Below are 15068 nucleotides of genomic sequence, written 5' to 3'. Positions count from 1 at the left end.
TTTATTTATTTATTTGACAGAGATAGAGACAGCCAGCGAGAGAGGGAACACAAGCAGGGTGAGTGGGAGAGGAAGAAGCAGGCTCATAGCAGAGGAGCCTGATGTGGGGCTCGATCCCATAACGCCGGGATCACGCCCTGAGCCGAAGGCAGATGCCTAACCACTGTGCCACCCAGGCGCCCCAAGGCCGGGTCTTTCTGACAGGTCACGTTAGGAAGGGATGTGGCACCTCGCACTGGGTGTGCAGAAGTAGGCGAGTAGATTCTGAAGGAGTGGTGACAGCTGGCACAGGAGGGCTGATGGGGACAGGAACTGGGTGCCCAGGATGCTCAGATCTACAGAACAACCATGCTAGGGTTTGCTTGGGAAGGTCATCATGTTCGAACATCTTTATATGTAATGGCTCGCATTGATAGGCACACTTCGGCCAGGTCCTGAGGCCCTGGGTCAACTGTACCATGTTTCCCCACTATCCTGTGACAGGTCCCCAAGAATGACAAAGTCTGATGCAGTGGGCCTCACACTTATTGTGGGAAACTGAGGCAGCACGAGAGGGATGTCTGGAAGGAAGGAGCTGTAAGTCCTGTGAATGTTGGATTACCAGGGAAGGACTCCTCNGATGCTCAGATCTACAGAACAACCATGCTAGGGTTTGCTTGGGAAGGTCATCATGTTCGAACATCTTTATATGTAATGGCTCGCATTGATAAGCACACTTCGGCCAGGTCCTGAGGCCCTGGGTCAACTGTACCACGTTTCCCCACTAGCCTGTGACAGGTCCCCAAGAATGACAAAGTCTGATGCAGTGGGCCTCACACTTATTGTGGGAAACTGAGGCAGCACGAGAGGGATGTCTGGAAGGAAGGAGCTGTAAGTCCTGTGAATGTTGGATTACCAGGGAAGGACTCCTCACTGCGCCCAGAGCTGCCCCTCCCCTCACTGCCAGCCCTTCAGTCATTTCATGGCTCAGCAGCTTCCGTGCCTTCTGGAGGGTATGTAAAAATCGGGTCAATTTCCCATATTCTCTGTGACCCATATAAAGTTTGGTTTGGGGGAAAGAGTCTGTAACCATAAATTTGAACTATTTAAAAAATGATCTGAGTCTTCGAATCCTCTGTGTCTTGGTTCTGTTAAATGGGAATGAGTGTGAGTGTGGCTGGGCCTCCGATTTTTGCAGAAATCACATTTTGTGAAAGAAGGTGGTGCAGGAGGAGAACTGGAAATGTATATACTTTGTCTGACACATATCTGATCTTCTAGATTGGATTTGGTCCTTAGAATCTACTGCCAAGAACGGGGGAGTTGGATTTAAAGATGCAATTAAAAATTATCAAATATTAAGTTTTAAAAATTCTCATATTGCCCCTTTTTTTTTCCTTTTCGTGTACAGCTGTATGCATTTTAACACATGTATGAATCCATACATACATACAACACAATTAGGATACAGAATAGTTCCATCACCTCCAAAAAATGCCCTGTGCTGTCTCTGTATAGCCACATTATACCCCCATCTGTAACTCCCAGCAACCAGGGATCTGTTCTCCCTCATGATGGTTTTGTATTTACAAGAATGTCATATAAATGGAATCAGACAGTTTGTAATCTTTTGAGACTGGCTTCTTCCATTCCACATAATGTCTTGAATACTCATCCAAGTGGTCGTGTGGAACAATAGTTTACTCCTTTTCACCACAGAGGAGTATTCCTCTGAATGGACATACCAACGTTCATTTCACCCTTTACCTCCTAAAGCACATTTGGGTTGTTTTCAGCTTTTGTTTATCACAGAGCTGCTATACCCAGGTTTTTGTGTGAACAGAAGTTCTGATTTCTCTGGGGTATGTGCATAGGAGCAGGACTGCTTGGTTATATAGGAAGTGTATGCTTAACTTCATAAGAAACTGCCAAACCAGTTTCCAGACTGGCTGTGCCATTTTGCGCTCCCACTGGGCACTCCCAGGACTTTTTATTTTGGCCACTCTAATAGGTCTGTAGTGGCATCTCCACATGGATATAATCTTTACTCCCCTAACGGCTGCTAATGTTGAACATCTCTTAATGTGTTTATTTGTCGTCCTTAATGTCCTCTTTGGTGAAGTGTCTGTTCAATTCTTTTGACCATTTTGAGCTGTTTGTTTTCTTATTGCTGAGTTTTGAGAGCTCTTTGTATAATGATGTAATTTTATTGGATGGTAAGAAGAGGTGAGAACAAAGGAGGGGAAATAAAAGGGACTTCTTTTCCATTGTCTGAAAGGGACTAGGGAGAGAAAAAAGGGAAAATAGAAACAGAAACAGAGCCGCAGTCACAGTTCAACTCTCCTCTCACACCTGAGCTGAAAAATAACTGTACTTACTGCTTCATAATCCGCCAGTTCCAGCCTTGCTTTATTCTGCATTGTCCTCTTACAGAGATAGATGGCTGGGGGAAGAAGAGAAATGACGTGTGCAAAACCAGCAGTGTGGTGGTGTCACAAATCCATCCATCTGTCTGTCCATGCACTCGTCCAGCCATCCATCCAGCCTTCCCTGCATGCCCAGCACTGCACTGTGCAGAATATGCTTCTGTGTGGAAGCCATGACTCCTAACCTGCAGGAATCTTCCTGAAGGTCAGAATCGGACGAGGACTCCATCTCCCAAGTCTTGACTGCTCCCTTTCATCCTCCTCACTCTGTTTCACCCCAAACATCCCCCACCAGGGTCAGCTTTTACAAATATGATCATGTTACCTTCCTGCCTATACTCCCTGCACTGCTTCCTCAGCGACCTCAGAAGAATAGTTGGGCTCCTTAGGGTGGAATACTTGGTTAAGATCCAGTCTGCTTACCTTGTCAACCTCTTCTTTCTTAGTCTCACTCGGGCATGTGAGGCTACCAAATCCTTTTCAGTTCCACGCTTCTGCCCATTTGGAAGGTCTTTCCACTTCCCTCTTCTTTTCCTCTCTCTGGCAACCTCCTACTAATCTTGGAAGACCCAGATCTGTGTTCCAGAGCATCTACCCAACCTAAGAAACTTAATTCCAGTGCACTGTGATCATAGGTTTACTCGCTCTAGGCTGAGGGCTCTTCCAGGACAGAGGCTGTGTCCTACTCAGTTTGAATCCCTACACCTCCCACCAGTGCCAGCCTGCCAGGTGGAGTGTATGGACAGTGGAAAGAGAGCGTGGACAATTTGGGTCCCTCCTCCCAAACTAAAGAAGAGTTCTCGGCCCTCTGTTGCCAGAGGATTCTTTCTGCGACCTGCCTTCATCACTTCCTCTCCCTCCTTCTGCTTCTTCAGTATCTCCCTCCTTCTCCAGTGCCAAGAAGAACGATCCAGGGAAGACAACAGATGAGCTGTGTGAATGACCAATAGGATGACCAGGAGAGAATGGAAGAGAGGACCTGTGGCTGACCTGTGGTTTGACGACTTAGTTATACTAGGAGATCTAGTCATCTCCTTGCTGGATCAATCAACCTCCTCCATGTGGTCTGAACGATGTGCTCCTGGCAGCTTACAGCATGCTGCAACCTCAGGCAGCCTGCTCCAGTGTGCTCACGCTTCTGCTCATGCCCGTCAAGTCATAAGTGAGAGTCAGAGTCAGTTGTGTTTGTTCTCAAATCTGTTTATGTCCCTCATACCTGGTATTTTAATAATGTAAGTTCCCTAAATATTGCATTTAACAAATGAAATTAATGTGAAAAGAGAGAATTGTTGTTTCTATGAAGACCCAGGTGAATGGTTCAGAACGACTTGATAAAGAAGAGTTGGCTAAGACAATAGCTCATGAGTTTGGTAGAGGTGAAATAACTGAAAAATGGGGAAAAAAATAACAAAAATCTGAAAGGGGTCCACAAACAGGTTGTTTCTGAAGTGTTTTTATGGGGTGCCTGGGTGGCTCAGCTGNCGTTAAGCATCTGCCTTCCGCTCAGGTCATGATCCTGGGGTCCTGGGATCGAGCCCTGCATCGGGCTCCCTGCTCAGTGGGAAGTCTGCTTCTCCTTCTCACCCTCCCCTTGCTTGTGTTCCCTCTCTTGCTGCCTCTCTCTGTCAAAAACATAAATAAAATCTTTAAAAAAAAATGAAGGTTTTTTTTGTTGTTTGTTTTGTTTTTAGATTTTATTTATTTATTTGACAGAGAGAGAAAGAGAGTGAGAGAGCATAAGCAGGGGAAGCATCAGAGGCAGAGGGGGAAGCAGACTCCCCACTGAGCAGGGAGCCCGATGTAGGACTCCACCCCAGGACCCCAGGATCATGACCTGAGCTGAAGGCAGATGCTTAACCAACTGAGCCACGCAGGCTCCCTGTTTTTAAATTCTTAATGCACTTTAATGATGCCAAAACTGGATGGTTTATCTTGAGTGTGGTTTAGTTAAGAAGGAAAGTCAAATTATTGGGGCCCATAATCAAAGAGAGTCTTTGGTCCTATCTCAAAAAGCTATCAAACGATTGTTTCTTTGTATAGTTTATGTTGATACGAAGTGATGACAGTATGTATGTATCTTTTTTTCATAATCCTCCACTTACCAGCTTTTCCAGAGAACCAGGCAGCCGTAGCTCTCCATAACGTCTGACAAAGAGGCATCTGTTCTATTATAAGGTACCTCCTTCACTCTCTTGGACCACTGTCTTGGCAGCCTATGGAATTGGGAGCTACCTAAAGAGGAAGCCTGTCACCATCCCCACCAGGCTCGTCTTGTTGACCCAGGGGCCGAGCAGCTCAGTGGAGGTGAAAGCTGCTTTGACAATGCTATCCCAAGCAGTGTTTTGTACTGGATAAATGCAGGATGCAGGAAAGTCCAACCCAGGTTGGGCTGTGGGCTTTATTTAAGTGGAATCATCCTGAGAAATTTCTAACCCACCTGGGTCAGAATGGGCCAGCTGTGTTGTAAAGCAAAATACCACGCATGGTCTGCAAAGCTGGTACCATTCCCGACCACCATGAGCTTCATGGTCACGTGCTTTCAGCTTGCTTCCCCTGTGGCGAAGGTCCCATGTTAGGGAGTCTGTTCACCACTACTAGGGAGGTAGGATGTAGCTGCTGAGTCGACCTTTCCTTGGTATGGAACTTGGGGCTCGTCTGTTCTACTATAGCCTTCCACAGGGCTAACCAATCAAGCGACCATTGGCAGTGACAGCCAGTCCTATTACAGGGCATCTGGGGCACTTGCTTTAAGCTCAGATGCTGGTTTTCCTTAGATATTTTATTTCTCATTGGAAAATCTTTGTCTCCTCACCCTCACACCTGGCAATCCTACCTCCTGGCATCTCAAGCTCACTGCATCTTACTGTGATAAAAATAGAAAACATTCAAAATTTTATGAAATGAATGGATTCATATATTACATGTGCAATTAAACAATAAGAAAATATTGAGGGGTGCCTGGGTGGCTCAGTTAGTTAAGTATCTGCCTTTGGCTCAGGTCATGATCCCAGGGTTTTGGGATTATGTCCCACATCGGGCTCCCTGCTTGGTGGGGAGTCTGCTTCTCCCTCTGCCTTTCCCTTGGCTTGTGCTCTCTCTCTCTCTCTCTCAAATAAACAAATAAAATCTTAAAAAAAGAAAATACTGAGCCCATCTTATTTCAATGTACTTAAAGGATTGACTCCCTTCTCAAACTTTGTCTTCATGAGTGACATCATTTACCTCAATCTCATAAACCAGGGAACCTGTATAATGTGTATTTCTCTGTCCTCCTCATACCTTCGAATTATGTTTTAGTACAATGGGATTGTAGCATTGGAAGAAACCTTGGTCACCATCAAGCTCAGGCCCCTCATTGCCACAGGCCCGTTAGTGGTGGAGGTAGACTTAGAATGGAAACCTAGTTCAGAGCTTTTTCCATAATGACATCCGCCGTCCCATATACTCTTTCATTTATTCATTCGTTCATCCATTTAAACATTTACTGAGGGCCTCTTCTGTGCCGAGCACTGTTTTGCATGTTGAGGCATCACCATAATAGCCCCTACCCCTGTATGAAGCTCATTGACTGTCAGGTGCCATTCTAGAGACTTTCCAAATGTTCACCTACCCCATCCCCACAAGAACCCTATGAGGTGGGTTCTGTGATTATCCTCATTTTACAGGTGAGGAAACTTTTTCAGGTCGTTCCCATTGTTGAGATGCCCTAGAGCTGCTCCATCCATTCTAAAGGTCTCTCCTTGACTCCGATGGCTTTTTGATAAACCTGACCCTCCGAAACGATTCAACCTTCTCAGTCATTCTTCATCAACATGAAACCTCTGAACACTCAGATCAGACCCCTCACCACCCTCTTGCTCCCCATCACGCTGCCTCCCCCGGCCTGGAATGCTTGGATGGTAAGACTGTGACTTATTTAAATCTGTGCCCTAGCAACTGACACAGAGTAGGTGATCAGTACAGGTTTGTTGAATGAATGAATGAAAGTTTTTGGCTCTTCATCATTCCAAATCATACCTATTCTGAGTTCCTAGCTTTGCTTTCACATCCTCTCTGCAAGAGGGCCACCACAGTGCTAATACTGTCAAACATTACCTTAGTCGTACTAAGACTAACCACCACCACGGCTTCTACTGAATCCTTACTATGGGTCACACACCAAGCCTTACAGCCATTGCATTTCATCTAACACAACAACACTAGATAGGAGTACTACTATTGTTCTAATTTGCACATGAAGTTTCTGAGGCACAGAGAGGCTAAATAGCTTGCCCAGATCACACAGCCTGTGGAGCTCATTGATCTTGGAGCTGCTGCGCTAAATTCTCTCTCGGTAAATACTTTGATTTTTCAGCTGAACTGCTTTGTAAATGCAGGTGAGTATTTCTGCATCCCATACCTTGACTTCGCCACCTGATTCGCCAAAGTTGTGGCACAGGAATTCAAAATAATCTTGTTTTAATGAGCGCCTGATATAAATTGTAATTTCTATCCTTGTTCATGCTGCACGTAAAATCACGATGTGGAGGAGCTCTGCAGAGAAAGGGAACTAAGGCTCTGGTGTACACAGTGCCCGATAGACGAAGCTTTATGGGTTCATAGTCAGGTATTTTCATCTTACTAGGGTCTAGTTCCCTGGCCCTGCCACCCCCGCCCCCGCCCCTTCGCTGCCTGTAAGAATATCGGTTTTCACATTCACAAGGGCACATGGCTGCTACACGGATCTGAGCTACAATTACTCAAATTTCCAGTTGGGCTTTCGTGAGCAGTATTTCAGCCCCAGAAGAATTTGTTTTGAGAACGGCCAATGTAGCTCTGATTTTGAGTTGGAAGCCTTGCTTATCCACTTATCATATCGTGTAGAGCACAGCCCAGTTCCAGAGGGATCCCCCATGATGCCTGCAGACAGCTGTGGAGACCATCAGAAGGCCTGCCCCTTGCCTAAGGGTCGTCTTCAGACCCGAAAACAGAACAACTGTAGTCTTAGTAGGCAATGACTTGTCCGCGCCCCACTGTCCGCACCGCTCCCACCTGCTGGCACTGGGGGCGAGCCAATCTAGCTCATCGCAAGGTCTGCAGGACAGGCTTCCCTGAACACTACCCGGCTGCACTTCTCCCCCCCTTCTCTGCAGCTGCCTCTGCCTCCCTGAGCAGCAATCCTGCAAAGAGCCTAGGGAGAAGCTGTGGGTCTCCCCGAGCGCCCCAGTCCCAAGGAGAGGCACTGTTCCCCCATGATGCCTGCAGACAGCTGTGGAGACCATCAGAAGGCCTGCCCCTTGCCTAAGGGTCGTCTTCAGACCCGAAAACAGAACAACTGTAGTCTTAGTAGGCAATGACTTGTCCGCGCCCCACTGTCCGCACCGCTCCCACCTGCTGGCACTGGGGGCGAGCCAATCTAGCTCATCGCAAGGTCTGCAGGACAGGCTTCCCTGAACACTACCCGGCTGCACTTCTCCCCCCCTTCTCTGCAGCTGCCTCTGCCTCCCTGAGCAGCAATCCTGCAAAGAGCCTAGGGAGAAGCTGTGGGTCTCCCCGAGCGCCCCAGTCCCAAGGAGAGGCACTGTGGACTGCCTTAGCAGCCAAGTCAGTGACAAGGATGCTATGCAAAGGGGCAGACGGTGAAAGAAGCATGGGCCTGGAAGGCACTTACATCTGAGTTCCAATTCTGATGCTTCTACTGAGTGTCTGTTAATCACCTTTAATAAAGAACCAGAACTGTCAGCAACTATTTATTGCGGGCCAGCTATGCCTCGGCCGTGCACGGTGCACTGGGGAACACGAGAGTGGGCAGGTAGGACCAGTCCCGGCCTTCCTGGAGCCTGCGACTGCCTGGACATCCAGATAAACAGAATGCAAGGTGAGAAGTGTGAGGATGTGGCCTCTCTGAGCCTCAGCTTCTTTATCTGGAGTATGGGGACCGTATAACTTCTTTAGAGGATTGGCACGTGGAAGTATTGAACAGTGTCATGGAGGGTATATGGCCAGAGTCTAATAGATCCCTGCCTGGACAGAGCTAACTCCCTTTTTGCCAAGCCCCCAGCTTCACCCACTCTTTATTTTCCTCCTCCAGGGTAACTTCTGTAAACTCCTCCCTGGTCTGTCTCCCTTCCCCCCTAACTTCTAACTATCAGAAACACCAATGAATTATTAATAAGTCTTAACAAGGCTGTGAGAATAGAAAGAACTAGGGGGAGGTGGCCCCTGGATCCGGCCCTCCCTGAAACCCTGCCCCAGAAAGGACTGGCCAGCAACCACTGTCTTGGCTCTCCATGGCTCCACGGAATGAGCACATGGGCCAGCTTGATGGAGCTTTCTTCCCTTCCCCCATTCCCTTCCAAAGGCTGCATCTATCAGTGTGCTCTGTCTTTCTTCATTATGTGGAACAGGGAGCTTATTACATGTCAACAGAATGAGAAGCATTAAGCAGGAGAACGACCCCTCCTCCCTGCGCGGCAGTCACCCAGACACCGGCATTTGTCTTCCCCACTCCCGGGAGTGACACTTCTTCACTGCTCACCGTAATCGGTGTTTTCAGGCTCCCAGCAGTTCGAAGGCCAAAAGTACGGGGCCTGCAAAAGAGCACAGGTGTCAGGACTCGAGGAAGGCCGGCACCTGCCCCCCTCTGCCCGGAGCCAGGGTCCACCCTCTCCAGCACCCAGTGAGGACCCCTCCTGGTGACGGGAGGCTCTGTCCCGTCTCTTTCGTGCTGACACTACACCTCCCCCCCACCTTCCCCCATTCTTAATGCAGCTGAGGCTGTCAACAGCTTAACCTAGGTATTGAGAAATGAAATCCAAGGTGAGCAAAATAAATGCAAAAATGAGAAACTTAGTTTATAGGGCAAACATTTCTTATCCCAAGACAATAGAATTCAGACTGGCACAATGTACTGGGCACACAAGCTCCAAATTCCTTTTTCTCCATTTGAACTGTGTCCCCCTAAAACTGACTCATGGAAGCCCTAGCCTGCAGTGTGGCTGTCTTTAGAGTAAGAGAGTAATTAAGGTTAAATGAGGTCACAAGGGTGGGGCCCTGAGCCCATAGGATTAGTGTCCTTAGAAGAGGAGATGCCAGAGAGCTTGCTTTCTCTCTNCTGCCAGAGAGCTTGCTTTCTCTCCGTCTCTGCCAGGTGAGGAGGATACAGCGAGAAGTGGCTGCCGGGAAGCCCAGATGAGAGCTCTCACCAGAAACCTAACCCACTGGAACCTGGATCCTGGACTTCTAGCCTGCAGAATGGTGAGAAATAAATTTCTGTGGTTTAAGCCACTCAGTCTGTGGTATTTTGCTATGGTAGCCAGAACAGACTGAGATACCCTTTGACACTGTCTGAAAAACTCCACTCCAAATCCCTTGGTGTTGACTTTGGCACAGCCCCTTATCCTCTGCCCCATTTCCCTCTAGGACAGGATCTGTGACAAGGAGAGGACGNAGTAGCCAGAATAGACTGAGATACCCTTTGACACTGTCTGAAGAACTCCACTCCAAATCCCTTGGTGTTGACTTTGGCACAGCCCCTTATCCTCTGCCCCATTTCCCTCTTGGACAGGATCTGTGACAAGGAGAGGACGATGGGTGGGAGGGGTGAGGCAGTGGATAGAAACTTCACACCAGGAAGGTGGCATGATAGAGGAGAAAGATCAAGGACTTTGCCATCGGGCTCACCTATGCTCAGAACACCTCAGTGTTCTCATCTGTCAAATGGGTGATATTTACCTCCTAAAAGTTTGTTCTTCAGAATGAATGAGGAAATATGTGGAAAATCCGCCCACCGCCCCCAACAATAAATGGCCCAAATAAAAGCTTGTTTAGCCTTCCCAGGGCTGGTGGGAGGTAAGTGTTGCTCCCTTAAATACCCTCAGTTTTGTAGGAAGTTCCAATCTGCGATCAGAGGTTAAGAGAAGGTTCTTCAGGGGGAGGAGCTGGCAGGCCTACCTGGAAACGGTAAAAGGTGCCATCATCCTTCATGGTGAGAACGTGGTCTGAGATTGGAAAGATGTAGCCCTGGGCAGCTATAAGGCTTCCCAAGTGTATTGCTTCAACTGCATGGACAGGGCAGGAGAGAGAGAGAGGAGTGTTTAGCAAGCTGTCAGAGTGCGGGGCTCCTTACCTGGAATGTAAGGCAGAAGGGCAGAAAGGCATCCGGAAGCCGATTGTCCTCACCCTCAGATAACTGCATGATTGATTGACTGATTGATTGATAACCTTTGATATCAATGCACTGGGCTGGAGGGGGCAGGTGTCAGTGGTTGGGAAGGGCCAGCATGTGTCTGGGACTCATCAGGACCCCAGCTCTGAGAGTGTGACATTGCTTAACTTCCCCAAGACTTCCAGAAGAAAGTGGCTTCATGGTTAAGAGCAAGGGCTCTGGCACATACCCACCTGTACTGAATCAAGTTGGATGTTTCATGTAAGTGCTTAGCAGGGCCGGTGCTCAGTAGGTGCGGGCAGCCCTGATTCATGTTGCTAGTTTCACCCGTTTACCATCCCCAGCAATGAGCATGCAGCCTCACTGCCCAGAGAGGCTCTGGACTCCCATGGCATTCCCCTACATGACAGTCCCACTGGAGATGAGGAGAGCATTTCCCTTCTCTTATGCACACAGAGTATAACCTCCCTTTCTTACAAAATTGGAGGAAGGGCACTGCAGTGGGGAGTGGCAAAGGGAGACTGGCCTGACAGAAATATGTATATTTTTGCCACAATCAACCCATTGTTTTGTGACTTAGTACCAGCCATAAATAGATTCACGTAGTTAAGAATTTATATTTATTCTGAGCAGAGCTAAGAAAAAAAGTAACAAATCTACATGGTTCTACCATGCATGATAATCTTTCACAAATATGAAAGTACTCTTACTGGTAAAAAATGAATTTTGGGATGTGGAAATTATTGATATGCTTAAGGAGTCTCCAGAAATTATTAATTTCGTAAGCTCTGAATTTTTTAAAGCAACTTGCCTTGTCTTTACTTGCAAACTTCTCAAGAGGTCGTATATAATCCAAGTGTTTTGCTTATTTAGAATCACCTATCCTTTGGGAATAACTGGTGCAATCAGAATGAATGAAGTTGTATCTTATTTGCTTAGTGATGATCCGTGTCTATATGCTTCAAGAATCATGGGTCCAGCAAAAAAAAAAAGAAGAGTTTCATCACTGGCAGCTTCTCCTTCCCCAAGAAGAGCGAACAACATCCAGTAAGAAGGTGACTTTCACGTCACCCATGTAGGAGCTAGAACTCTCATTTCACCCTCTGTGGTTTTGCTTAGCTATATGGCAGACGGGGAGTGAGATGGGAGGGAGGGAGTGGCAGACGCTGGATGAGCCTGGCTTCCTGGGGCCTTGATTTGCCTCATTTCCACCCTTCTAGTCCCAGCTGGTGAACTGTTCTAAATTCCTCCTCATCCATTTCTCGGAAGCCCAAACAGTTCCCAATACTTGGATGTCCTCCCAAGGCCATTCGAGTCTAAGAGAGCTCCATAGATAGGATCCTTATTGTTCACGACCTTTCAGGGAAACTTCTCCTATGAGGGTCGGAGGCTTCCTGAAGCCTATTCCCCTGCCACCGGCTGGCTCAGGGCTCTCACAATACTGCAAGTGCTACTAAAGACCATAATAAATATGTGACAGAAATACAAGGATTACTGTAAAAAGGCAAAGAGCATAGTGCTACTGGAAGAGAAAAGACCGCCATGAAGAAAGGTACTCCTTCGGCGTAGCATTGTAACCAAAGGAACGTTGACTTTAAATACATGGAACTAAACCGGTAGAAATGTATTCAGTCCCGTTTTTACAAGTGGACAATGGCAAGTCCAGGCTGCATGAGGGAAACACGCGGCGTGGTTAATTTGGATTCTTTCCTTAAGAGGATGTGAAGTCACAGTTTCTGCCTGTGGATTAAGAGCTTGACTAGAATTAAGAATTTTCACTAGTCATGGAAGTGGCCATTAATCATGATGGTGAACAAGGCTAGTGTCACTTCCACGAATGTCCTGCTTTTGTGGCATTCAGATTTCTGGCAACTATATTTCATTGAATGCCACGTAAATTGTATTGTTTCATAGTCAATAGCATATTGGAGCATCAGATTAAAACAGAGCAATTCCTGAGCTGACATAGGGACCCCCAGCAAGGAATCACAGACACCTAGAAAGGGAATTTTTAAAATATCTTTAGAAAGCAGCCATTGGAAGCCACTTAATTTGGGGCAGATAGGTCTAATCCCCAAGAACANTGCCTGTGGATTAAGAGCTTGACTAGAATTAAGAATTTTCACTAGTCATGGAAGTGGCCATTAATCATGATGGTGAACAAGGCTAGTGTCACTTCCACGAATGTCCTGCTTTTGTGGCATTCAGATTTCTGGCAACTATATTTCATTGAATGCCACGTAAATTGTATTGTTTCATAGTCAATAGCATATTGGAGCATCAGATTAAAACAGAGCAATTCCTGAGCTGATATAGGGACCCCCAGCAAGGAATCACAGACACCTAGAAAGGGAATTTTTAAAAAATCTTTAGAAAGCAGCCATTGGAAGCCACTTAATTTGGGGCAGATAGGTCTAATCCCCAAGAACATAAATATCCACATTAATGGATATTTATAAATATGACCTTCAGGCATTGAGATACTCAGTTAAAACAGGAAGTATATAAGAAACCCTGAAAAGTATTAGCTAACACATGGATAGTAAGCTTTACTTAGCTGCAATTTTTATTTTTCTGAAACTCCTCATTTTCTAATTATGCTGTGAAAATAAATTTTACTTATTTTCTGGTGGGAGGACAGATTTGGAAACTGTTTTATTGGCCAGAGTTTTGTTGTTGTTTTTCTGGTAAGGTTTTCCTAATTGGAATGCACAATTAAGGTTGGAAAGAAAAATCATTCACTTCTTGCAGAAGCAGAAAGCAGAAGGAGTCTTAGCAAATAATTAAACATCTTAATTGTGGATCAGGCAATCTAATTTTAAGAGCTGGCTCTATAAGGCTGTTCCATGATAACTCTACAACTTATCTTTAATTGCTGTGGCTAATAAGAATTCATCTCATTTCACACGTTATTGTATCGGGCTCTTTGGCACTCTAAATAATTGCTCATTTCCTCAAAGGGTGATTTAGACTTAAAGATAGATATTCAGTCGAGAAAATAAATTAATTTTATTTGTAAATAGAGCAATTCCACATCTTGGGATTCACATTTATAAGTCCAGTTCTCAGGAGGATAGGAGAATCTGGTCTGGAACTTGTTTATGGGATGTTTCTCAATACCATGAAGTTTATATAAAGTCAGGGTCAAGTACCTGGGTCCTCGATGGAAAGGTTCTTCATAAGCCACTGCACAATGTCAGTACCTGAAACGATAAAACAAGTTAAACTGAAGATGTCATGGATGCTTACCCTGTGGCAGAAGAAATATGTTTACTTAAGAAAGTCCTAATTCCAACTAGCACAGGCCCAGACAGCTGGGTGATATTGACGATTTTCCATCCTAACTAACCTCATCTATCCATTGGGACACTTCTGTAGTCATGGTTCTATTTGTTTCCACAAAACCCACTTCTGACGACTCAGGATGATCTTGCGTCCCCACCTCTAGGGAGTATCTACAGGAGACTCCCTGCAAATACAGATTTTGATGACTCCCCCAAACAGGCTAGGTGAAATTTTACCACACCTGGCCCCCAGGATATTTCCTGAGGGAGGAGGCCTCTTTAGCTCCCTACCGTAACTGACAAGGCCTGACCAACACAGGTAACCTTAAGTTCCCTAAAAACCAACAACCACCACCAACAAAACCTTAAAAAAAACAAAACTCCCGGTTTTTCTGGTATGGACCTGTTTTAAATGAAAATACCCCTGTTTCTGGGGAGAAACTTCTATGTGTTTACCAAAACCTCTTTCCTCCGTTCCTTGGATCACTAGATTATATTTCTAGACTCTTCTGCAGTTTGGTGTAGATTGAGTTCTTACAATGGAATATGGCTGGAAATGACGTATACCACTTCTAGGCCTGGACCATAAAAACTCCCATGTGACCCTACACACCCTTCATTCCCTATCTGCTGACTGAATAGAGAGAACCCCGAGAACCCAGGGAGGACAGAGCCACAATGTGGAAGGAGTCTGGGCTCCTGAACAACCATAAAAATTGATGCCCGTCTTGGGCTCTGACTTGATTAAAAAATAAACTTTGTTGTGTTAAGCCCCAGAAGTTGGGATTTGTCTGTTTTGACATTGAGTACTACCTTAACTAGTATAAAATTGTAAGAGTCAGAGGGACTTTTAAGGCTTATCTACTCCAACCCTAGCCAATATAGGACCTGCACCTATAATACCTTGGACGGGAGGTGCCATAATCTCCACTGGGAAAAACCCTAGTACCTGGGAATCACAGATTCCCCCCTAGGCAGCCTGTCCTAGTGAAATCATCTTTGATTTCTCTGAGCAGAAATTTGACCCTTTCTAAATTCCTGTCTTTGGACTTAATTTTGCCCTCTGTTGACAGAAAAACAAACCCAGACCTTCTTGCTCTGGAGAGAGTCTGTCTGATATACTATCAACATTCTTCCTGAGTTTTCTCCCCTCAAGGTGAAACATACCTGCTTCCCTCAGCTATTTCTTCCCATGACATGACCTAGAGCTCTTTCCTGTTTTTTTTTTTTTTT

At 46.0% G+C, this 15068-nt stretch overlaps 1 protein-coding gene across 21 annotated transcripts in view; it reads right to left on the bottom strand.

Moving 5' to 3' along the window:
* Positions 1-15068, bottom strand: part of RGS6 (regulator of G protein signaling 6) — a 650515-nt gene that overhangs the window by 156312 nt on the left and 479135 nt on the right. For all 21 annotated transcript variants that reach the window (XM_019800705.2, XM_019800711.2, XM_019800720.2 and 18 more), the window contains 4 exons: positions 13704-13754; positions 10338-10444; positions 8923-8974; positions 2358-2422 (listed from right to left, as the gene is read on the bottom strand). In XM_019800705.2, the coding sequence (XP_019656264.1) occupies positions 2358-2422; positions 8923-8974; positions 10338-10444; positions 13704-13754 (275 nt within the window). The remainder of the gene's footprint in view (positions 1-2357; positions 2423-8922; positions 8975-10337; positions 10445-13703; positions 13755-15068) is intronic.

The sequence above is a fragment of the Ailuropoda melanoleuca genome, chromosome 14 (genome assembly GCF_002007445.2).
Source record: "Ailuropoda melanoleuca isolate Jingjing chromosome 14, ASM200744v2, whole genome shotgun sequence".
In the NCBI taxonomy this organism is placed as follows: Eukaryota; Metazoa; Chordata; class Mammalia; order Carnivora; family Ursidae; genus Ailuropoda; species Ailuropoda melanoleuca.
The sequence above is the reverse complement of the archived record's forward strand: the minus strand, read 5'-3'. Positions and strand labels throughout refer to the sequence as shown.